General features: G+C 41.1%; 2 protein-coding genes across 5 annotated transcripts in view; both read left to right on the top strand.

Annotated features, from left to right (window-relative positions):
• The window catches only part of PPP3CB (protein phosphatase 3 catalytic subunit beta), a 54,955-nt gene extending 52,714 nt beyond the window's left edge, over positions 1-2,241 (top strand). For all 4 annotated transcript variants that reach the window (XM_037130533.2, XM_037130530.2, XM_037130532.2 and 1 more), the window contains one exon: positions 631-2,241. In XM_037130533.2, coding sequence (XP_036986428.1) covers positions 631-809 — 179 coding nt within the window. In that variant the 3' untranslated portion in view covers positions 810-2,241. The remainder of the gene's footprint in view (positions 1-630) is intronic.
• A 1,997-nt stretch (positions 2,242-4,238) lies between these two features.
• On the top strand, positions 4,239-23,918 carry MSS51 (MSS51 mitochondrial translational activator). The gene is made up of 7 exons (XM_053664055.1): positions 4,239-4,829; positions 20,777-21,003; positions 21,413-21,568; positions 22,011-22,135; positions 22,347-22,913; positions 23,207-23,300; positions 23,655-23,918. The coding sequence occupies exons 1-7, from the start codon at positions 4,800-4,802 to the stop codon at positions 23,872-23,874; spliced, it is 1,419 nt and encodes a 472-aa protein (XP_053520030.1). The 5' UTR covers positions 4,239-4,799; the 3' UTR covers positions 23,875-23,918.
• The last annotated feature ends 1,069 nt before the right edge of the window (positions 23,919-24,987 follow it).

Genomic DNA, 24,987 nt, shown 5'->3' with positions numbered 1-24,987 from the left:
AACATGTGGTGAATTAAAGATGACATCACCTAAAATATGAAACTTACAAATACTTTTTTACTATCAGCAAAACACAGATCTGACTCCTGGAGGCACTTTCCGCCTTTTTCTTTTCATATCACTGGTGATGGAGTGATGTTACCTTGGCCTCCAAGGTAGTTCTGATCTGCTAAATTTTAACTTTACCTCTTTCTCCTCCCAAGCTCTTGGTCCAGATTTGTATGTCAAGGATTAACCTTGTTGAGCCTCTTCACTTGCCCCTTTTCTTGATGCTGCCTTACTGCGGTAGTTACTGGTGATTTGGGGGTCTGAGGTAGGAGAAAGTTGGTACAGTAGAAGTTAGACTAAAACTCTAAGACCATTGCTTAGAGGTTGATTTGGGGGAAAGGGAAGAGTTACTCTGTGTGTTTTTAAAAGGCTACATTAACATTGTCATCTATGATGTCATGTTTATATTTAGGTTTAAACATTTCACATTTTAAGGGGAAGTTGGCCTGGGGACAATTCAGTTAAAGTAATATTTAAATGTTCTACATATAGCTAATGTCTTCTTAAAAATCATTAATTATGTTTTTGAAATCTCAGAAATGTTTTTCAATTACTGACTTATCAAATTTGCATTTTGTTAAGCAATACGAGGATTCTCTCCACCACATAGAATCTGCAGTTTTGAAGAGGCAAAGGGTTTGGATAGAATCAATGAGAGAATGCCACCCCGGAAAGATGCTGTACAGCCAGATGGTTTCAATTCTCTGAACACCGCACATGCCACTGAGAACCACGGGACTGGCAACCATAGTGCCCAGTGACCCACAGCTTCCCAGGGACTCTCACATCTCGGGCCTCAAATGGACAGACTACCCGAGGAACTGGAGGGGTCAGCCATGCTGACTGTAAATGTCACAGTCCCTCTGGAGAAACCATTGTGCTTTTGAGACCCCAGCCCCCTTCGTGGATAGAGGCTTGTGGGCCCTGGGATATATTGTGCTATCTGATAAGACTGGGTCATCGCTGCCAAGGTGGAGAGCAGTAAGCAAGGGGCTTGGGGCAATTTCCAGTGGAGGGCCACTGCACCTCCATTTATGCTTGTGGTTCACACATTTAAGTTTACAATTGAGGTTTCTTTTTCCTTCTGTAGAATTAGATTTTTGTTTTCAACCATGACTTCAAATGCAATCCTAAGAGCTAATGTGGACTTTTTCCCCATGAAATGTCTTTAAAGCGTGAATTAGCATGGTCTTAAAATACATTTCTAAGGTTACTAAACTGTATTTTGAATTATGGGCAAAATGCTGAGAAACCCAGTTGGCATTTATACAAAATGCTGACCTCAGGTCTATAGTTCTTAAATGTGGCTAATTCTGTAATATAGTCTCGGTATTTTTTAATTATGAATATATAACCTATTTCTAGGCACACTCTCTTACTTGAACACAAATTCAAAAACTAATTTAGAATCTTTTTTGCCCAGATCTTTTGTGATTTACACACCAGAAATTTAAGAAGAAAACCTCTAAATTACAAAATTATGAAGAATTACAGAATTACTCATTTAAGATACTTTAAAAGAAGTTTGTACATTGTCAAAGTAAATTTTAATTCAAATCATGTCTGTAAAACTTGACGTATTTTGTGTATGCATGTTTTCATTTTGCAAATATTTAATATATAGACCTATGATGTACAGGTACAACATGTATAGGTTACCTAGATGTTATGAGAAATTTTAGTTTATTGTGAGTACTCAAGTTGCTTAAATAGCCACCAGGGTGATTTGCTGCTGGCTTTTTGTTATTTTTATGTTTTGATGCAAAGGAAATTTTAAAATGTTCTGGAAGTGTTTCTGATTAAGCAATGCAACATAGAAGCAACAAATCCAATCATTCAGTTATTTGTGGAGGCATAAGAGTCAAGTCTGCATGTTGAACATTTTCTTTTGATAGTTACCGAACTGCTTGGTTAAATTAAATGGAACCATGTGCTAATATTTCACAATTACTGACCTGTATTGATTGCCACTGTAGTTTGGTATTTCCCTTTACTTTGGTGGCCTGCTTCCCTCATGCCCTGGAATACAACTCAGAGCTCCAGGCAGCGGAACCATCTATTGTTTTGTTTGCCAGAAAGTGCACCCTGTATGGTCTCCTGTCTAAGTTGGAAATATTATGCATGTGCAGGACTATTTGAGTATTTTATAAACAGTAGCACACAATAAATTCCATGCATGGGCCGCTGCTCCTATCTCTGTGTTGGGTTTTATTTGGATGTAGTCTGATTTGACCTTCTCATGCATACCAGAAAATCCTGTTAATGGAACTGTGATAGCCCTAACTGGTGTGGCTCAGTGGGTTGAGCACTGGCCTGTGAACCAAAAGGTCACCAGTTCAATTCCCAATCAGGCCACATGCCTGGGTTGTGGGCCTGGTCCCCCCATTGGGGGCTGCAAGAGGCAACTGATTGATGTTTCTTTCCCTCTTTCTCTCTCCCTTTTCCTCTCTGAAAATAAATAAAGTAAAAATAAAGAACTGGAATATATCTTTCAGATAAGATATCTCATGCATAGTTCACGATAATTTGATGAATTGAATTCTTCATGAATTTTTCTTTTTAAAAAACTTAGTTACACTTGTTTTACGTGAGCGATAGTAGCTGAGCACTAGAGGACTGGGTGCCTATTATACACAGGCCTTCTCAACCTAACAATTAAAATCACTGGTTCACTACAAAGTCTTACTGCCTAGAATTTTGTCATGGTAGTATTAGAAATTTATTGGGTGTTTTCTGTTTTTTGGGTTTTTTTTTTTTACTTTTTTTTAAATTTATTTATCTTTAGAGGGGAAGGGAAGGAGAGAGGGAGAGAAATATCAATGAATGGTTGCCTCTCATGTGTCCCCTGCCGGGAACTGGCCTGCAACCCCGGCATGTGCCCGACTGGGAATCGAACCACGATCCTTTGGTTCCCAGGCCCGTGCTCAATCCACTGAGCTACACCAGGCAGGGCGGGTGTTTTCTTTAACAGTAAGAAAAAAGGTATTAGTAATACCACATTTTTCTGCCATCATATTCCTCTGCTATAATCAAAATTAGCGTAGAACTTTGAAAATTGAGGCAAATTAGGATATTGCTCAACATTTTATAATAATAATATCATACAGCAACTTTACAGTTTTCAACAATAATTATAATGATACACATTTATAAAGCATTAATTTAAATCGAAATGTAGATACTTGCCTAATTCCAGATAGCAAACAAATCAAATTGTTGACTATTACAATTCTGCTTGCTGTAATATTAACTTGCATACCATCCCATGAAGGCATACCTGCCTTTAAAGATATTCACACTGCCCTGACTGGCGTGGCTCAGTGAGTTGGGTGTTGTGCTGCAAACCGGAAGGTTGCAAATGCCTGGGTTGTGGGCCAGGTCCCCATTTGGGGGCAACAGGCAACTGATTTATGTTTTCCTCCAACATCGATGTTTCTCTTCCTCTGTTTCTCCCTCCCTTCCCCTAAAAATAAATAAATCTTTCAATTTATTCACACTGCATACTTTAAAATTTTTTTGGTGTTACTGTTTTATGAAAATTGTGCGTCTCTGAATTAGGAGCTTAGGTCCATCATTAGGGTTATATAGTGTTTGTGGGAATACTGGGTAAATATAAAGCATAATTAGCAAACTAAGAAGAATTACTTGTTCATGATAAAAATTGAAAAGGAGAAACTAAGGGAAAGGAACAGAACACAGAAAAAGTGGTACACATGGAGAGTGGAAGAGTATCGCCCTGTGCCTCACAGACGACTTCCTACCTGTTTGAATAGAACCCTCTTCTAGTCTTTCTTCATAATTAGTTTCACAACAAACCACAGAATATTTTTTAAATTTAAAAAATATTTATATATATTTCATGGCGAATGCAAATTATCTCTACCAGAGTAAGTAGTGGTGATAGTAAAATGTAAATTACTATTCAATATCAATTATTTCTATATATCATCTCCTTTGATACTCAAACATGACACAAGTTAAAAAGACAATCTGACTTCTGGTACTTTCTGCAGTTCAGGCATTATTAACAACTAAAAACCTTTACATGTTCTTTCAATTACATACAAAATTGGCTTGAAACCCTTGTTGAAAATGAATCAATTCTTATTTTGTTCAGGATTTTTGCGTATTGGAACTGATTTTCTTTTCTCACAGCCGTTCTACATAATGTTGTATAATATTTTGTTGCATCCTTAACATTTTTCTTCCACCTTTCCTGTTTGTAGTTTATGCTCACTGCAGTTTAGGGTTCCTTTGGAATCCACTCTCTGCATCTTTTTGCCTGTAGATTTGATTTGTCACATTCCAGGTCCTCATGGCAAGTGGTCTGTTCCCCATTTTGATGTTCACAGGGGCAGGTAAGTGACATAGCTGGAGCCAGGTGTAAGCAGAAAAACTAGATCTTGCAGTCACATAGTACCTCTGCTCACAAGGTTCTGGAATTTTGCAGCTCTAAGTAGTAATGAGCTAGGAATGTGGAATTAAATTCCCTGGGTCAGCATTTATTACAGAAGGGAATATGGTGATGTTTGAGTTGATTCTTACTTTCTGTTCCTGGAAATAGTATGCGTTTTCATTATTAATATTTTGGTCTGCCTTACTTTAATTATTTTTTTAAATCCTCACCTGAGGACATATTTTATTGATTTTAGAGAGAGAGGAAAAGGGAGAGAGAAGGAGAAACATCCGTCAGTTGGCTCCTGTATGCACCCTGACTGGGGATCAAACCCCACAGCCTTTTGGTGTACGGGATGATGCTCCAGTTTAGTCACCTGGCCAGGGTAGGTCTTGCTTTAATATTCCATAAATATTTGTGGTTGTCCCCCTTTATCTGTGGTCTCGTTTTCCATGGTTTCAGTGAACTGTGAACCAATAATTTTAAATGGAAAATTCCAGGAATAAACAATTCATAAGTTTTAGATTGCACACAATTCTGAGTAGCACGATGAAAACTCATGTCGCCCCGCTCCATCCTGCTCAGGTCGTGACTCATCCTTTGTCTAGCATATCCACACTGTCTCTACTCCCATTAACCTTAATAACCTTCTCTTCTTGGTTATCAGATGAACTGTCAAGTACTTGTTCAAGTAACAAGTATTGCAGTACTTGTTCAAGTTACCCATATTTTTCTTAATAATGCTACATTCACATAACTTATATTATAATTGCTCTGTTTTATTAGTGATTGCTGTTAATCTCTTACTGTGCCTAATGTATACATTAAACTGTAATAGGGCTGTGTGTATAGGAAAAGACATAGCATTTATAGCGTTTGTCGTATCTGTGGTTTTAGGTATCTGCTGAGGCATCTTGGAACATATATACCCAGTGGGTAAGGAATTATTATATTCCTTTTTGAGATAAATAGGGGGAGTGCCCCCAGATTCTGACATTCACTCAGAAAATGCCTTGTTGTCTTTGCAGGGAAAGTGAATTTTACAGATTAATTCTGGATGTTTTCCCTACAATTGATTTCCTCTGTACCATCAAATAACCATTTCTATTTTTTTTTAATTAATTTTTTTATTGATTATGCCATTACAGTTGTTCTATTCCCCCCTTCATTCCCCTCCCTTTAGTTTATGACCATGTGTCTCAAATTCTTTACATTCTATATTTCCCATACTATTCTTGCCGTCCCCCCATCTATTTTCTATCTACTGTCTATGCTACTGATTTTCTGTACCTTCTCCCCCCTTCTCCTTCTCCCACTCCCCTGTTGCTAACCCTCCTTGAGATTTTCCTTTCTGTGTTTCCACTCCTGATCTAGCTGTCCTTTTAGTTTGCTTTTGTTTTAGGTGTGGTTGTTACTAACTGTGAGTTTGCTGTCCTTTCACTGTTCATATTTTTTCTCTTCTTTTTCTTAGGTAAGTCCCTTTAACATTTCATATAATAAGGGCTTGGTGATGATGAACTCCTTGAATTTGGTCTTACCTGAGAAGCACTTTATCTGTCCTTCCATTCTAAATGAAAGCTTTGCTGGATAGAGCAATCTTGGTTGTAGGTTTTTGGATTTCATGACTTGGAATACCTCTTTCCAGCCCCTTCTTGCCTGTAAGGTCTCTTTTGAGAAATCTGCTGACAGTCTGATGGGGACTCCTTTGTAGGTGACTGTCCCCTTATCTCTTGCTGCTTCTAGGATTCTCTCCTTCATTTTAATCTTGGCTAATGTAATGATGATGTGCCTTGGAGTGTTTCTTCTTGGGTCCAACTTCTTTGGGACTCTCTGAGCTTCCTGGATTTCCTGGAAGTCTATTTTCTTTGCCAGATTAGGGAAATTCTCCTTCATTATTTGTTCAAGTAAGTTTTCCACTGGTGGTTGTTCCTTTCCCCCTTCTGGTACCCCTATAATTCGGATGTTGGAGCGTTTAAAGATGTCCTGGAGGTTCCTAAGACTCTCCTCATTTTTTTGAATTCTTGCTTCTTCACTCTTTTCTGTTTGGCCATTATTTGCTTTCTTCTGGTCCACTCCATTGATTTGAGTCCCAGTTTCCTTTTCATCGCTATTGGTTTCCTGTGCAATTCCATTCATTTCAATTAGTTTTGCCTTCATATGTTTCTCTAATTTGTGGCTATAATCAACCAGTTCTGTGAGAATCCTGATCACCAGTGTTTTAAACTGTGCGTCTGAGAGTTTTGCTATTTCTTCATTGCTTAGATTTATAGGCTCTGGGGCTTTGAGATCTTCTTGAGCCATTTTTGGTCTGTTCGGGCCCGTTAAGTGTGAGGAGCGGAGCCTTGGACTCCCAGGTCTCTGCCATTTCTGTTTTTTTTCTTGGAAATTATATTTGTACTTAAGCCTCGAGTGGTCATTGCTGGGTTGTGTTTGAGAGATTGGGGCTTGGGGGAACTCACTGGGGTATCTGCTAACATTGCAGATACCCAGGAGTTCCTCTGTTCCTCTGGTCTAGTGCTGAGGCCTTTCCAACCAAATACTGACTTCTGAACTAATCCCAAGGAATTTATCTGATGCTGAGGACTAAGAGCAGAAATGCTGCCTTCTGCTCTGGCCAGGTACCTCAGTTGGTTAGAGTATTGTGTTCTTACACTAAGGTTACAGCTTCATTCCCTGGTCAGGGCACATACAAGAATCAATCCATGAATGTATAAGTAGGTGGAACAACAAATCTTTCTCTCTCCCCATCCACTTTCTCTCTCTAAAATTAATAATTAAAAAAACAAATAAAAAAGAAATGCTGCCATAGTGAGAGAAGTCCAGGAAGCAGTAAGCTTCATATTCAACCTGTCTGCCCTTTGGAAAGTTTGGGAGTGTTGACAGAATCCTAAGCCTTCTTGGCAGAAAAGGAAGGTCAGAAAGAGACAGGTCCATGGGCAGGGGGCCAAGACCTTCTTTCTTTGTTAGGGAGGATTAAGCACGTCTGGTTGGCAGGGCACACGTAATTACAGAGATCCAGCATTTCAGCAAAGAAAGGTGATATGAAGAGACAGCTGCAAGTCACTCACAACCTAGATCTGAGTAGATCAAACATTCACTTCACTTGGAAGAAACAGAGAAGAAAGGAAGCCGAGGGCTTAGCAGGGTAAGTGACTTTTTCATCAACCAGTTTGCTTGCTTAGTTTATAGTTGAGTAAGACATTTATCACTCCAGGGCGTGTTAATCACTACTTAAGCAGCTGAATGTGGTCCTAATAGCAATGCTCCTAATGTATTTCTCCTTTTCTCTTATTCTTTCTTAATCCCTTTTGAGGATCCCCAATGACTACTAGCTGGATTCCCCTTGTCTTCCCTACCTCTCTAAAGGCACTTTGTATTTGCTGGTGAATTAGAGAAAATTAGATGGTCCTTCCTGGTCTGAAGTTGATGATGTGGTTTAAGTGAAACTTAAGGCTTTTGATGGTAAGGAAGGAGAAAGATGGGAGACCTAGGACTAGGAATAAACTAATATTTTAGGGAGGTTGGTGATGAAGGATAGGAGTTTTTCTAGGCAATTCAGTTCATGTCTTCTCTCCTCTCCAGTCCTGGGTGTTTTCTCTCTATATACTAGGAATAAATTAGAGCCCAAGTCATTGGGGATGGCTAGAAAAAAGTTAAAATGATTCCCCTTTCTAGGTGGGTAGACTCTGAACTCTGGGAAATTCTGAAAGCTTGCTATGATTCTTCACAACTTCCTGGCCTTTCTTTTTTCACCTTTCTCTAAGTACCCACTCTTCCCCCAACCCCCACCCCCACATGCCTCATGAGGAGTCTAGGGCTAGGGTACACAGACTTAAAGGTGAGTTTGTAGATGCACGTGCCAAGACCTGGTTCCTTATTTCTACATTCTTACCTTCCTGCCAGAAGATTAATTCATTTGTATCATGAATCTGTTGTAAACACAGGAAACTTTAACCTCAAGGAGTTCACCAGCACCACCCCTCCCCAAGCTGTGTGATCCCTTGACTTCTGACTTCCAGCCAGTTCAGCCAAATCCCAGACAGCCAAGAGTTAATACTCCGTTGGAGAAAGACCTGTCCTTGGAAAGGCAGATAAGTGCCTTTCTGATCTTAACTGGCTTCCATTGTAGCATAAAGGCTTTTGGTTGAACATCAGGAATATATTTATCATTACTTCTGGGATTTAAGACTCTTGAGTGGTCTCAAATCAAAGATACTTTTCGTCCCTACCTATAAACAAAAGATGAGCCCTGTCTGGTGTGGTTCAGTGGATTGGGTGCCAACCTGACAACTGAAAGGTCGCTGGTTTGATTCCTGGTCAAGGCACATGCCTGGGTTGTGGGCCAGGTCCCCGGTTGGGGCCCCATGAGAGGCTACGTATCGATGTCTCTTGAACCTTGTTTCTCTCCCTCTCTTTCTCCCTTCCCCTCTCTCTAAAAGTAAATATAATCTTCAAAATTGTTTTTCAAAAGGATAAATTTTTTTTTAAAGATGCATTTATTCTTTCAAGGTTTGTCTTGCCTGAGTGGGCTGGGTAGATAGAGCAGATAAATGCTTCTAGAAATGCAGCGATGAAAATGTGAGGAGAAGGTACGGTGATTGAAAGTGGAGAGGGGTCAGGTCATTTGTTGGAAATGAGGTCCAAAGGGGTGAAAGCAGTACCATCCACCTTTAGTAAAGGGACATGACCCTTAAATCCTAAAATAACCTATTGTTAGATCTAGTTTCTTCTTTATTGGTGGGATTGCTTCTTCTTCTTCATATATGTTTTGCTATCTCTGTTCTGTAGACTCTGAACCCATTCGTTCATCCCTGGGATGAGGGGACTCATCATCTCATGGAATGAAAGGATGAGGAGAAAGAAAATACAAAGGAAAATATAAATTAGTTCCTTCATTAATGTGAGGACAGAGTTTTACAAGAACCATTTTGTGAGATAATAGATATTAGCTGGATGATTCTTGGAGGGTTTTTGTTTGTTCTGCTATCTATACCTCTGTTGAATGATGATTCTGGGGGGTGGGGGTTTGCTAACAAATCTTGTCCGGAAGGATTGACTGTCAGACCATTTTTGTAACAAAACATGATCCCTGATTTGAACTTTAATAGTTGGTTACCTCATTCAAACCAACCACTGTCAATGTCGTTATCCTCTCGAATTTCCCTGTCCCCAGAGGCAGTTAATCTGGGGGTTAATAATGTTTTAGCTTTTCAGTCTCTATGGATATCTTTTTAAAATAGATTTTATGTGAAATCCACATAAAATTAATCCTTTTAAACTGAGCAATTAAATAGTATTTAGTGCCTTCACATTGTTGTGTAACCACCTGTGACCTTTTATGTCTGGCTTCTTTTACTTAGCATGTTTTTGAGGTTCATCCATGTTGTAACGTATATCAGTACTTCATTTTGCTGTAACTCTGAATAATATTCTATTATATACGTATCCCTCTTTGTTTATTATCAAAGTAAGAAATGTTCAAACTTGTAGAGGATTTTCATAAGAGTTTAGTTGAACCAAACTGACAACTTATGTGGGGAAACAGGATCTCAAAAAGCTCCAAAAATAGGTTTTGCAGCTGAAATTAAGTGGGCAATTAAGGAAGATTACATGGAAATGGAAAAAATAGCAAGGTGGGGATTGGATTACAGGATAGTAAGATTCTGTGCTTTCCTGAGGTGGGAAGGCCTATTTCATAGGTGTGTTAACATAGATGGATAGAAACAATGGACAGAGCTTGCCAGTAAAAGATAAATCTTTTACTAAAAGGTTATATGCCTGGGGCATGACCACCTACTATGACGCAGCCCAGTTAGGAATGTTTGATCAGATCACCATGTTAGGTTACTTTGCATAGACTCCTCCCCCTTTTTTCACATAATTCATTCATCTGTTGGTGGACTTTTGGGTTACTTTTACTTTTTGAAGATTTTTATTTATTTATCTTTAGAGGGGAAGGGAAGGAGAGAGGGAGAGAAACATCAATGTATGGTTGCCTTTCATGCATCCCCTGAACCGGCCTGCAACCCCGGTATGTGCCCTGACTGGGAATCGAACTGCCAGTGTCTGGTTCACAGGCCCGCGCTCAATCCACTGAGCTACACCAGCCAGGGCTTACTTTTACTTATTGGCTATTGCGAAGGATAGTACTGAAACTGGAAAAGTTGGAGTTTATGCTGCCCGTCACCATCATAACCGGTAAGAAAGACAAGGGTTGAATCTTTGTGGGTGCTTTATTCAGCTGGCCAGCAGTCTGTGAAGATGGTGGTTTCTGTGCCCTCGAAAAGCTTCTTAACAGCTCCTTTCAAGCTGATCTTTTTATAAGAAGAAAGGGTGGGAAAGGGGTTTGGAAAAAGGTTAACTGAATAAGAGTTGCAGTCTGAGGGTGATTTTCTTAGTACTTCTTTACCTATTGATCAACAGTGCTTTATCTTCATCAGGAAGTTTCCTCCCTGGAACACAGTGGTTCACATACCATCTCCATGGCTTCCAGACCCGGGGGTAACAAAAGTTGAGTGGAGCTTGTCCACCTCCTGGTCCTGCATTCCAGTTCCTGGAAAAACAGCTTTCCAGGTGCATTAGTCACTTAAGCCTATCAACTAAGGCAAAAATCTTTTTTTTTAAAAATATTTTATTTATTTATTTTTAGAGAGAGGGGAAGGGAAGGAGAAAGAGTGGGAGAGAAACATCAATGTGTGGTTGCCTCTCTTGAGTCCCCTGCTGGGAACTGACCTGCAACCGAGGCATGTGCCCTGACTGGGAATCGAACCACGATACCCTGGTTCGCAGGCTCGCGCTCAATCCACTGAGCTACACCAGCCAGGGCAGGCAAAAATCTTTAACTCTTGAGTTCCCCTATAATTTTTCCTTGTTAACTTTTAATTGTCTTATTTCTGTAAGATTAGTTTACAAACTAAAACAACATAAGTTTGTGGTGGTGTTGCAGTTCATCTAAAAGAGTTTTAGTATGGTTGACAAAAGTTGCACATTTTCCAGCTGGAGCTACATTAGCATTTTTTTAAAGATTTTATTTATTGAATTTTAGAGAGAGGGGAGGGGAGGGAGAAAGTGTGTGGTTGACTCTCAAATCAACATCAGTGTGTGGTTGACTCTCACGTGGTTCCCACTGGGGACCTGGCCTCAACCAAGGCATGTGCCCTCACTGGGAATTGATCCAGTGACCCTTTGGTTCGAAGTGCATGCTCAATCCACTGAGCTACACCAGCCAGGGCTACACTGACATTTTTAAGGAAAACATTTCCCTGTCTTTTAAGTTACTATAGGTCCCCAATTATATTAGTAATTTCAGAGGCTTCCCACAGCCTCTGAAATTTGTAGGAGTACAAATACCTACAAGACATGAAGTAAAACTTTTCAACATATGTTCCTTCTGCAAGACAAAAGTCAGATATTTAGACTAAATATACTCAGATATTTTCATCTTGTTTGAAAGGGATAATAAGTTCTCCATAACATGGGAAAAGAATTAAGTCATTATTTTCAAAAGATGACTTTCAGTTCTTGTGGTTCAGTGATCCATTGTTCCCCTGGTGCTTTCTTTATTCTGGTGTGATGAAACCAAGGCTGTATTCCTTTAGCTTGGCCATGAGGAGTATGTCCCAAGGTACAGTCCACTTTTCTTCTAGTTGGCTCTCTGGAGATCCTGTCTTCCAAGTCTTAAGTAGCAGCACCTTATCTCCAGGCTCAAAGGAATGTAGCAAACCTGTGGGGAGAGGTCTCTAATACAAGCAAGGTCATTAATCACAGCTAAGGTATGATTTAGATGCTATACATAGGTCTTTACCTTCACTTCTTGATCTACATGTGTATCTCCCACTCCAATTGTAACCTGGAATGGTCTCCCGTACATGATTTCATAAGTACTCATCTGAATCCCACATCAAGGGGCCACCCTTATCCTGAGCAAGGCAATAGCTAAAACTTAATTCCAATGGAGATGAGTTTCTTGACATAGTTTGGCTGTATGTTTCTTCAAGGTGAGATTCATCTTCTTTACCTTCCCAGCAGCCTGAGGTCTCCATGCTGTGTGAAATCTCCACTTGATTCCTAAATATTTACTAACCTTCCATGTAATTTCTGAAACAAAAACAGGTCCATTATTGTTCTGGCTGCTGCCGAGTAGGCCAAAGTGAGGAATTATTTCCTTCAGTAAGGCTTTCATTACCTCTGAGGATTTCTCAGTTCTAGTAGGATAGGCCTCTACCCATCCTGAAAAGGTGGCAAAGGTAGCAAAGGTAGCAAATTGCTAGTCAATGAAGACTAGCAAATATTTTCATCCCGGGGCCCTCAGCTCTGGGTAAAGTCTATTCCCTAGTCCTGAAACAGGCACGGCTGTTGGTACTGTTTCCCTTCTTTTTCTGATGGGAATCTGTCCTAGGATTGTTCTTCTGGAACACCTGGCTTTAGAAATTCCAGGACCTGTGAGCCATGATTTAATATAGGTGGTTCAAAACCCCAGCTCTTAGCTTTCTATAAGTCTGCAGTCAAACATTCAGGGTCGAGTTGTGACAAGTCTAGAACAAGTAACAAAGGCATTATAAATATTCCTTTAGCAGCCTCTTTTGCTGCTCAATTGGCCAGATTGATTCCTCTAGCCACTTCAGTGTCTTCTTTCTGATGCCCAGGGACAGTGCATTACTGCCACCTGTCAAGGTACCTGGACAGCTTCAAATACTTTCAGAATTTCTGCTGGATGCTTAATTTCTTCTTTATTGGAGGTTAATAGTTCTCTTTCCTTCTAGATCAAAACATGTGCTTGCAAATTAGGAAAGTGTACCTCAAGTTGGTATACACATTCACTCTCTCTTCATGTCCCTTCAGCTTTCTGAGCAGAGGTTCCTGGCAGTAAGACCTTCATCTCTACTATTCCTTTGAGAATCACAACTGCACACCCAGTCTCTCTGTTTCTTTTGTCCATATAACTGCTTCCATCTGCATAGAGAGTCCAGCTTGCCTCTTCTAGAGGATGGTCCTGGAAGTCAATTCTGCTAGAATACACTTCATCAATTATTTCAGCACAATCATGCAATAGTGCAGCCCAGTCAGGTCTGGGAGAAGGGAGGCAGGATTTAACCTAATGCATTTTTAAATTGCTCAGTACCTGCCCATTTTTCCAACAGAGAGCCACAAATAAGCTTTTTGTGCTAGCCGGCTCAACACTTGGTGGGACACATAAATGGTGATAGGCTACCCCAAGGAAAACTTTTCAGCTTCTGTAAAAAGTCATAGGTGGCTGCCACTCTCAAGCAGGCTGGCAACTCCTGGACAGTGTGATCTAGTTTCTTTGGCAAGCCTAGTAAGACTCCTCCTGCCAGATTCAAGCAGAAACCCAAGAACCTTACTGCTTGTTGGCAAATCTGGGCCTTCTGTGCTGATACTTAATAGCCACAAGATGCCAAATGGTTTAAGATAGCTATAGTACTAGTTAAATGATGCACCTACGTGTTGTAAGAAAGTTTCTCCTTCAATTTTTATATCTTTTTTTAAAGTCCTGGTTCAGGGTGTCCCCAAAAATCGTGGGAATTCTTAAACACTTATGATAGGACTGCCATACTGAGTTTTGACCCAAGATTCCAGGTCCTGCCATTCAAAAGCAAACAACAGTTGAGAGTCTTGGTCAACCGGAATGCAAAGAGAAGCATCTTTTAAACCCAATACTGAATACCAGAAGCTGTTCCTGAGTCTGCTGCTCTGTACAGTGTCACTTATCACCTTTAAATCTTCTATAGGGAGCAACAGGACCAAATGAGTCCATATTCCCGAAACTTCAGAATTATTGGGTGTATTCCTTCTAGGATCTTTCACAAAGGATACTGCTGCTTATGGGGAGGGCCTTCCCTTGGTCTGAGGTCAGCTTTGACAGGGGAGGCTCGCTTAGTCTTCCCTGACTTTCCAGCAGCCCACACAGTGGAGTTTACCTAATTCTAAATTTCCTCTGGCCAGGGTTGCTTTCCTCCTTCCCACAGTTTCATAAGAAACTGCTGGGTGTGCTCTGGAGGGACCTGTAGGTGGAGCTGCTGTTCCTCAGGATAGAAAGTGCTGTGAGCACAAAGTTCCGACAACAAATCCTTTAGAAGAGAAAAACTATCTCCCACAGCACATTCTAATGGCTTCAAAAAAAGTTGGTTTTCAGGTCTTCCAGAAATTCCAGTTACAGTTCAGCTAGAGGTCTACTGACCACAGAATATTTCACTCTGGTATCAGTCAAAAAGGTCTACAATTTGTTCCCCACACTATTAGTTTTATCCAAGTTCTCAGACTCTAACCTTTTCCCTCACTTGGGGTGCTCATTTTTCCAGTGCGTTTTTCTCTTGCAGTATGATTGCTGTACTCCAGCAGGGGCTTGTCCCCCAGCAAATTTGGTTCCCAAATGGGTTTTGGGTGGAAAAAAACAGTCCAGGCTTACCTCCTTAGGCTCCCTCAGCCTAGTGTGGAGGATCCTCCATAGCTGGAGGGGGGCCAAGAGAACCCTAACCGTGCTCACAGCAGCCATCCTGATCTTCCTGGTGCCTCTCTCCTGAGCTTCTGATATCTGCCACAGGCAGATTACCTTTTCTCTAGACAATTTTCTCATTTCCCTGATCTTTGACCAAACAACTAGAATTGTAGTATAGTGCAGTAGTTTAAATACCCATGCAGTGGCCAGCATTCTTCTGAGTCCGGATTATACATAAGTCAAACAGTATTGCAATTAACATATATTTATAAGCATAGGTCTACCAATCAGCAAAAACTTGCCCCAGAGGGCTGTTTCCTGGAACAGAGGCTTCTCCCATTCTACCAGACAGAGCTCTGTAATGTCACACAAACCAGAAGGCACCTTAATTAAACCAGAAGATACCTTTTTTACCAGACACGACTCTAAACCAGAAGGTGCCTTAATACCAGACAGGGCTCCGTAAACTGGAGGTGCCTTAATTATCCAGAGACTACAGTCCTGAACCAGAAAGTACAGTGATTCAAATGAAAGTGAAAGTGACAGGGAGGTGCTGAGAATCAGAGGCGAGTCCCCCAGGGAAATCATTTGGCAGCTGCTAGGGAGCCTCCAAATCCATATGCTGAGGCGCCCCCAGTCCAGGTAGCCAACAGGACTCTCCACCAAATACCCAGACTTTCCAGAGAGTCTCAAAGTCTGTCTCATCTGGGTCGCCATAATACTATGAACATTTGTGTATAAGCATTTGTTTAAGTACCTGTTTCCAATTATTTTTGGATATATACTAAGACTGAAATTGCTGAGTCTTATGGTAATTATATGTTTAACATTTTGCAGAGCCACTACTGTTTTCCATAGTGTCTGTACTATTTACATTCCTACTGTCAGTGCACAAATGCTCCAATTTTTCACATCTCACCAACACTTGTTATTTTCTGGGTTTTTTATAACAGCCATCTTAATGGATGTGAAGAGTTATCTCCTGGTTGTATTTTGCACTTTCCTAATGATTAGCATGGATGAAAAGGGAGCCACATACTAAACCTCATGAACTCAGGTGATGCCTGCACAGAGGGCCCTGCGAACTCAGGGACTGAAAGTTTTCAACATACAGGATGGCCTGAACATAAAAATTTCTAATTGTGAAAGCAAGTCATGGTGGGTATTCATGTCCTAGGCCTAGTGCTTTCTTGACAAAGGTCAGTCTTTACTAAGTAAGCCAGTCTGTTGTCATTTTGCATCTAAGATAACATACTTTGAAATGGCAGAGTAGTTGTCTTTTCCAGACCCCTCAGAGCACACCCGCTGCACCGGAGCAGGAGACCACAGAACCCCTCGTTGTTATCTTGTTCCTTGAATACCATCTCTCCATGCTGTAAATATTAATTATTATTTATCCTGTGCCCACAAATGTAAAAGAAGTGTGTCTCTTCACTATAGTTTTTTAAAATTTTTTAAAAGATTTTCTTTATTTTTAGAGAGAGGGAAAGGGAGGGAGAAAGAGAGGGAAAGAAACATTGAATGGTTGCCTCTGGTACTCTGACTGGGAAGTGAACCAGCAACCTTACTTTGTAGAACACTGCTCAACCAACTGGTTTACTCTTTCTCCAGTTCCAGAGGTTTCTCTACTTTGCTTTCTTCCTCCTCCTTAATCTACCACCAGTGGATTTCTTGTAATACTCTGTCTCCTCATTTGATTCTAATGTTTAAATTAAGATGCAAAATTATCAATCTCTGGAGCATGCTTTCAATCTGTTGAGATTTTGCTTCCCAGAAATTGTCCTCAGACTGGTTCAAATAAATTCTTACAAACTTTTTCTTAAGCTGGACATTCTTTTTTTGACATTAGTGATGATAAACAGCTTTCCAGCAATTTCTTTTTTTTTTTTTAAGGATTTTGTTTATTTATCTTTAGAGGGGAAGGGAAGGATAGAGGGAGAGAAATATCAGTGTATGGTTGCCTCTCGTGCATCCCCTGCTGGGAACTGGCCTGCAACTCAGGCATGTGCCCTGACTGGGAATTGAATGGCAATACTCTGGTTCACAGGCCCGCGCTCAATCCACCGAGCTACACCAGCCAGGGCTAGCAATTTATTTTCTTTTGAGCAATGTCTTGTCAGAGCTTTTGCCCATTTACTAATTGGGTTATTTGGCATTTTTGAGGTTTTTCTTTTTATTTTCTAAGACTTTATTCATTTTTAGGGAGAGGGGAAGAGAAGGAGACAGAGAGGGAGAGAAACATCTACCTGTGGTTGCCTCTCGCACACCTTGTACTGGGGACCTGGCCCTGCAACCCAGGCATGTACCCTGACTGGGTACCCTGACTGGGAATCAAACTGGCGACCCTTTGGTTCAGAGCCGGTGCTCAATCCACAGACCTACACCAGGCTTATTTTAATTTTTTATTACTTTTTATTATTTTTAAGATTTTTATTTATCTTTAGAGAGGAAGGGAAGGAGAGAGGGAGAGAAATATCAATGTATGGTTGCCTCTTGTGGGTCCCCTTCTGGGAACTAGCCTGCAGCCCAGGCACGTGCCCTGACTGGGAATCGAACCGCGACTGTTTGGTTCCCAGGCCCGTGCTCAATCTACTGAGCTACACCGGCCAGGACTTGTTTTTATTTTTTTTAAAGATTGTAATTATTTTAGAGGGGAAGGGAGGGAGAAAGAGAGAGAGAAACATCTATGTGCGAGAGGTGTATCTGTTGGTTGTCTCTCAGACACCCTCAGCTGGGTTGCAGGACCTGGCCCTGTAACCCAGGCACGTCCTCTGACTGGGATTGAACCAGAAGCCTTTCAGTTTACAGGCCAGCACTCAGTCCGTTGAGCCATACCAGCCAGGGCAGTGTTTCTGAGTTTTGAGAGTTTTTTACACATTCAGACTATTAATTACTTATCAGATACATGAATTACAAATATTTTCTCCCGTTGAATGGGTTTTTATTTTATTCTGCCCTTAGATGCATAAAAGTTTTTGATTTTGATGTAGTCCAATTTATCTGTTTCTTTTGTTGCCTGTACTTTTGTTGTTATATCCAAGAAATTTCCAAATCCAGTATCATGAAGCTTTACCCCTATGTGGTTTTTTTTTTAATCCTCACCTGAGGATTTTTTTTATTGCTTCTAGAGACAGAGGGAGGGAAAAGAGAAACATTGAAGTGAGAGAAAAACATTGATTGGCTGCCTCCTGTACACACCCCAACCGGGGATCAAACCCGCAACCTAGGTATGTGCCCTGACTGGGAATTGAACCTGCAACCTTTCAGGAATGGGACGATGCTCTGACCAACTGAGACACACTGGCTAGGGACCCCTTAGGTGTTTTTTCAGATTTTATTTATTTTGAGAAAGAGGGGAAGGGAGGGAGAAAGAGAGGGAGAGAAAAGCATCAATGTGTGGTTGCTTCCTGTGTACCCCCTACTAGGGACCTGGCTTGCAACCCAGGCATGTGCCCTGACCAGGAATTGAACCAGCGACCCTTAGGTTCACAGACCAGCAGTCAATCCTCTGAGTCACACCAGCTGGATCCCTTAAGTGTTTTTATGACTATAATTTTAGCTCTTAAGGTTTAAGCTTTTTAGACTCAGTAGTCAAGCTCTATATTTCTATGTTCAATTTCTTCGTGTTTAGAATTCCTTTTTTTCTATCTCCTTATGTTCAAAATATTACCATTTTTGTGGTCTCTTCTGGTGATTTTCAGTCTTTTTCATCTCATGGTATACATAGACTAATTACTATAATCCCATGGCACACCAAAAAACATATTTGCTGATCTGACAAAAAAACAAAACAGGTATAATTTTGATTCATTCATACCAGACATTTATTGTTGTATTATTTGTTGTCATTTTTTCTTATTTGACAATCTAAGGGAAAGATGGTCAATGCCTATGACTAAATAGTCAGGTACTGTATGTTTTAAAAATTCTTGGGACACACGATTGTGTTGAAAATTGCTGGTCCCTCCCTGCATGATAAAGTCTTCCTGTAGCTCACCAGCTGGAGAGACTTCTCTCCATCTCCCATTAGTGCTTTAGTTTCACTTTTCTTACACAACGTATATGCTGCCTTATACTATCCTTTACACTTAATTCCTCTACAAGACATTTAGATGTTAACCCTGCAGAGGTCACAGTCCAAAATATTACAGCATAGGTCATGTGTATCTGAGAGATACATACATTACTAGTATGTGCTGAAATGTGGTGGAAAAACCCACTGCAAACTTGCATTTATTATATAATAAAGCACATGATTTTTTAACTTATTTCACTTACAATATAGAAATTATTAAAGAAATATGAGAACATGAATAAAAAATTTTCTTTGCAAATGATAGAAAGATGGCTATTGCTAAAAAATATAACAAAAAATGTCTGTAACATTTTTTTGATGGATAGCATCTAACACCAACACTGACTAAAGAGTTTACAATATCTCTCAGATACAATTTACTATGGAATATACCCTTATAAAACACGTGTGATAGCCAAACTGATGGCTTAAAGGTTATGGTTTAAGATTAGTCATGTATAAACGTACAGCTAATCATGACCTTGAACCTCTGCACCCAATATATGTAACAATGTTGTTTAAGAAAGAGCTTGTATTTCTCAGCTGTGACCTCTGCAGGGTTAAGTATATATATTTTAAAGAAGGAGAGAAACATCCCTGTGTGTTTGCCTCTCACGTGCCCTCCACTGGGGACCTGGCCTACAACCTGGCAGTTTCATTACAACTGCCTGTAGTGATAAAAATGCTCTGACTAGGAATTGAACCAGTGACCCTCTGATTCACAGGCCGGCACACAATTCACTGCGCTGCACCAGCCAGGGCTATTTTTCATTACAATATTTTGTAAGTGATTTTATCCATTTATAAATAAGTGTTTATTGGATGAATGGATGTTTTTATTTTTTTCAGTGTAGTCCCTTTTGTTTACTCAGCACTTGTGGAAGGAATGGTATGCTAGGGAGAGAGGACATCCCAGAGTTCCATTGGGTAGTCTGAGTGGGTGAGCCTGTAGGTGTGGGTTTGTTGCCACTTCAAAACTCATGTATTTAGGAAATTTTCCTCATAATTTGCATATTTTGCTTTGACTGTTAGCATTGTGGTGCTCATTTTGTTCTGCCTTTAATGTTTACTTCTTGGTCTCTTACTTACAAATATGATGATAGGTCTTTTCAAATGAATGTTTTACTTTCCAAACTGAATTAGATTGACTAATTGTCCAATTAGATAGTAGTTTTGGAAGCCAAAACTCCTGTTGCTTTTTCCTCTCTTTTGAGTTGTTTTTTCAAATACAGGAATAATGAGTGTATTTTTTGTCTAAAAATGTCAAACATTACAGTTATGTCTAAAGTCTCCTTTCATCAACTCAGTCCTAGCCCTGTGCCTCTTCCCCTCAGTTAATCACTGTGACTGGTTTGGGATGAGCCCTGCCAGACATTTTTTTTAGTGCATTACTTACATATACAGGGTCTGGAAGAAGTAACACCATTGAGTGTGGTTGGTGGAGTAGGTGAATGTCTCACACAAGATAGACAGCCATTTGAACATTTCACCTAAAATGTCATGTGGTGTGCTTCAGTGTGATATTGTCATGTTACAGAATTACATGCTTGTGATTTTGTAAGAAAACGGGGGTGTTATTTGTGCCAGACCTTGTATATTTATAGTTTATATAGAATTTCATTTGTTATATTCCCCCTGTGTTTTTTTACAACTGCCTGTGGTGATAAAAAATCAGTAGATGTGAAATCTTACTGATACCTGGGTCTGAGAAACTAGAATGAGAAGCGAAAGGTCAAACATGTGAAAACACATCATATGTATCCAGCTTGCAAAATGCCATTCCCTGTCTTGTCACATATAGTCCCTAGGTATCAGCAGGCAAGCCATGGCGCCACGGCGCCGGCAACGAAGACACAAGAAACCTCCCCCACCAGCGGCCCCCACGGTTGTGACCCCTGTGCCTCTTACCCTCTCAAAACCTGGCCCTAGTATTGATGCACTTGGCTTCTGCTCCTTGGATAATAATGTTCCTGGCCTATCCCAGCTGATTCTTCAAAAGCTGAACATGAAAAGCTATGAAGAATACAAGTGAGTGACTAGCTCTCTGGAAGAGCAATCTATTGTCTCTGGTAGAATTGATTTCAAAAGGTGGAGAGAGAATATAATTTGGGGGTAATTGGGTATTTGGAACAAAGGATTTTGCTCATCCTGACTTTTGCCAGTTTATTACAATAGAAATGTTAAAATACATAATTTTCTAAGTCATAAATGATGGGAGTAGGTGGAAATACAAAGGTGGAAAAGCAGGTCTGCAGTTGTAAGTATGCAAAACACTGTTTATTCTTGTTATTTATTTACCGTTATGTCTTTTGCCATATGAAGAACTGTAAACCTCCTTTTGCCCACCCCTGTATATAGGTGGCAAGGGAGGGGTCATGAGAAATTTGGGGGATGTTCCTTTTCCTATTGCTGCTCCTTGTCTGTGCTATCCCTGCAGACAGGTGATAGATGGTGGCACTCCTGTATCAGGCTTTGGATTTCGATGCCCTCAAGAAATGTTCCAGAAGATGGAGGACACCTTCCGATTCTGTGCTTACTGCAAAGCACTTCCTGATGCACTTTCAGACTCCAGGGTCCTCCGGCACTGCAAGAGGTGACTAGTCAGGGGCTTATAGGGGGGAAACCTCTAGAAATGATCCTCTTCTAAGGCTTCATTGTGGGAGGAAAGGGCTGAGAGTTTTCAGAATAATTTAAGGCCTACTCCTCCTTTTGTGTGATCCAGGCCGTAGAGAGATTAGAAGGGGGTTTGGTACTTGCTTATTTTTGGTGTTTTAGGGAAATCAGATGGGGACCACAGTACAGTTCTCTCTGCCTTCCTCCTTGAGTGGGGTAAGACCGTAATCTGTTCTGGGGAGGTTGGGGTCAAGACAAGACATGCCCATGATAAGAGAGCAGCCACAAACTGCTGGAGTTATTTTTTCTGTAAGGGATGCAAAAAGTAAGTTGTTGCAGATAGAGACTGAGGTGTCACTCTGACCCAAGAGAAAAATTACATTCCCGCTCTCCTCAAATATTTCTGGGGCTTATTCTCTCAGGTGCAGAAATGTCTATTACTGTGGCCCAGAGTGCCAGAGGTCAGATTGGCCAGCACACAGGAGGGTTTGTCAAGAGCTGCGTCTTGTAGCTGTGGACCGTCTCGTGGAATGGCTTCTGGTCACAGGTGGAGTGGCAGCGGGTGGGAAGTTCTGCCATGATGGTCAGTGATGGTACCTGGAGAGCGTGATGAAAGCATGTTGCTACCAGGGAAAAATGAGGAACTGAGTGGGGCAGGGTAGTAGAGCATTCCTGGTCACAGGTTGGGAGAGCGGACAAGGAAGGAATATTGAGGACAGGGAAGGAGTAGGTCACTTCTTGCCCCTTCTTTCCTGCAGGAGATTTTGTCCTACCCTCAGGACCTTGGCCACAGCAGGCTGAAGTGGTACAGGACTGGGACACCTGGTTTTCTCTTCGGCATTTACAGCTAGATGCTACAATGGATGCTGTGCTAGGTAGTCGTGCCATGGCCACCCTGTGGGCCAGTGTAGGAAGGCCAAGGCCAGACCCAGATGTCCTCCAGGGCTCTCTGAAGCGACTCCTGACAGATGTCCTGTCACGGCCCTTAACGCTGGGCTTTGGGCTTCGGGCCTTGGGGATAAATGTTAAGAAGATGGGAGGAAGCACAGTGCATGTAATTGGTGCTTCCCATGTGGAGACGTTTCTCACTTGCCCCGGGGACTACAATGAGCTTGGTTACATGTTTCCTGGACACCTTGGACTCCGTATAATAATGGTGGGTGTAGACGTTGCTACTGGCTTTTCAGAAAGCACCTCAACTTCACCACTGGAGCCTGGCACAGTTCAGCTTAGTGGCCACAGGGGCCTCTACCATAACTTCTGGGAGGAGCAGGTAGAGACGGGGCAGACAGCCCATCCAGATTTGGCGGTGGCATTCCATCCAGGTAAGAGTTCAGGAGGATACTGGGTGGGTCCTCCGGGAATTTCCCATTCAGACTCTTGTGTCCTATTTTTGGAGCCCCATTCATTTGGTCAGGTTAAACACAACGTGATAATGACCTTGCGGATCATTAGCTCTATGTGCTACACCTGAATTCAGAATTTTCCACGGCAGAACCTGGGGTGGGTGATAGTGGTAAATGAGCACTAGCAGTAAGCAAGGTGAGGGTCAGGGTGGACACAATCAGAGAAGTATCTTGCTTAAGGTCTACCTGAGCCTTTCCCCTCTATTCCATAGGTTTTCATGCTTCCCCGGACTTGATGGAGGCTTGGCTGCCCACCCTTCTGCTACTTCGTGATTATGAGATTCCTGTGTTGATTACTGTTTACAGGTTTCAACCTCTTCCTATTTGGACTGCCTCCCTAACACTTCCTATTTGTGATACCTCCCTCACACTCTCTTTATATAGATGAGCTTATTTTTCTCCCACTTGCTCCTCTTCTGCCTTCTAGTGAGGATTTTCTTTCTCCTATTTGGTTTTCTTGTTCTCCTTGGAACAAAGGTCTGTGTTAGTAAACTGGTAATTAGTGAGATATTTGGGAGGGAGGGAGGGATAGCCCTTATTTAGTCAAGCCTTAGGTAATTTTGGGGTTTGATGAGTACAGAAATGTCAAGTTCTGAGCAGTTTCTTCCCTCTCTCTCTTTCATAATCAGCAGAGCAATTTTTCTTACGTGTTTCCCATAGCCAGCAGGAGTTGGCAGCCTCGTTGCAGATTCTGGTGGACCTGGATGCACACGTCATTGCCTATGGAGCCAACCCTTTCGCGTCCCTCAAACCTGAACAGGTCTACTCCAATCCCAACAAGCAGCCTGTATACTGCAGTGCCTACTATATCATGTTTCTTGGAAGCTCCTGCCAGCTGGATAAGAGGCAATTGGAAGAGAAAATAGATGGTGGAGTTTAAATAGCTGAGCCAGATTCTGACTGGATGCCTAGAAAAGTGGGGCGGTTGTGATACCACAATAAACTCAGTTTGGGCTTCTTAACTCACTCGTTTTGCTTATTTCCTGTTCACTGGCAAGTGTTACTTGTCTATACACACAACACCTCACAACTGGAGGTTTCTCTCGGAGTGATTAACGTCAGCTCTGTTTGGCCCTGCCATTCTAGCACACCCTGTCTCCTGTCTTCCTTCTTTTATCACACTATTGGGATTAGGATATTTCCTGGCCGGGGCCTCAAGGCCCCACCTCAACCCTTACACACATCTGTACATTCTTACTGCCCTCTCTGACAGGGCAATGTCAGAATTCATTTATTCATTCAAAATGTTTAGTTAGTACATCATGTAAAAGGTGTTGTATTAGGGCTTTGGGGAGATACAAAGTTGAATGAGACATGGTCTTTATTCTTAGCCTAGGAAGGAAAATAATATATATACCGAGGTATCTTTATTATAAGGTGTAATGTGGAATAAAAAACTGCTAAATGATAGTGGAAATTTTATGTGTTAGAATTTTATGGAACAGATGGAGGGCAGGGATAGAAGGGAGGGAATGATAGAAGCAGAAGTTTGGAGGCAGAAAAGCATAGGAGATGTATTTGGGTACATTGGGGATTAGCATAGATTGGAAGGTCGAGTGGAACCAGATTATAGAAGGAGCATAGCCAATGGGTCAGCTTTATATAGATCTGACTGTGAACCCTGGGACAACCACCAAATGCTTTGTGCCTATGTGAAAGCTAATTTAAAGTTCCTTAATTTCCTCATTTGTAAAATGGAAATAATGTCTAGTACCCAGAGGTTCAATACAAGTTAAATAAGAATGTTTGCAAAGTTGGAGGACTCACACCTCCCTCTTTCAAAATTTATTTCAAAGAATGGTAATTAATACAATGTGGTACCGGCATAGGACAGACATTAGAACAGTAAAACACAATTGGGAATCAAGAAGTACATCTTTACATTTACAGTCAACTGATTTTCAACAAGGCTGCCAAAACAATTCAATGGGAAAAGAATAGAGTTTTTAACATTGTCTGGGACAACTGGATACCTGCATGCAAAAGAATGAAG

Source organism: Artibeus jamaicensis, unplaced genomic scaffold (assembly GCF_021234435.1).
Source record: "Artibeus jamaicensis isolate MK-2021 breed Jamaican fruit bat unplaced genomic scaffold, CSHL_Jam_final contig_332, whole genome shotgun sequence".
NCBI lineage: Eukaryota > Metazoa > Chordata > Mammalia > Chiroptera > Phyllostomidae > Artibeus > Artibeus jamaicensis.
The sequence above is the reverse complement of the archived record's forward strand: the minus strand, read 5'-3'. Positions and strand labels throughout refer to the sequence as shown.

Excerpts from the sequence above, each read along its gene's own strand:
- MSS51 (XM_053664055.1), top strand. The coding sequence starts at position 4,800 with ATGATGCTCCAGTTTAGTCACCTGGCCAGG. Across the intron at positions 22,914-23,206 it reads GGCGGTGGCATTCCATCCAG|GTTTTCATGCTTCCCCGGAC; the intron begins GTAAGAGTTCAG and ends TCTATTCCATAG. Across the intron at positions 23,301-23,654 it reads GTGTTGATTACTGTTTACAG|CCAGCAGGAGTTGGCAGCCT; the intron begins GTTTCAACCTCT and ends TGTTTCCCATAG.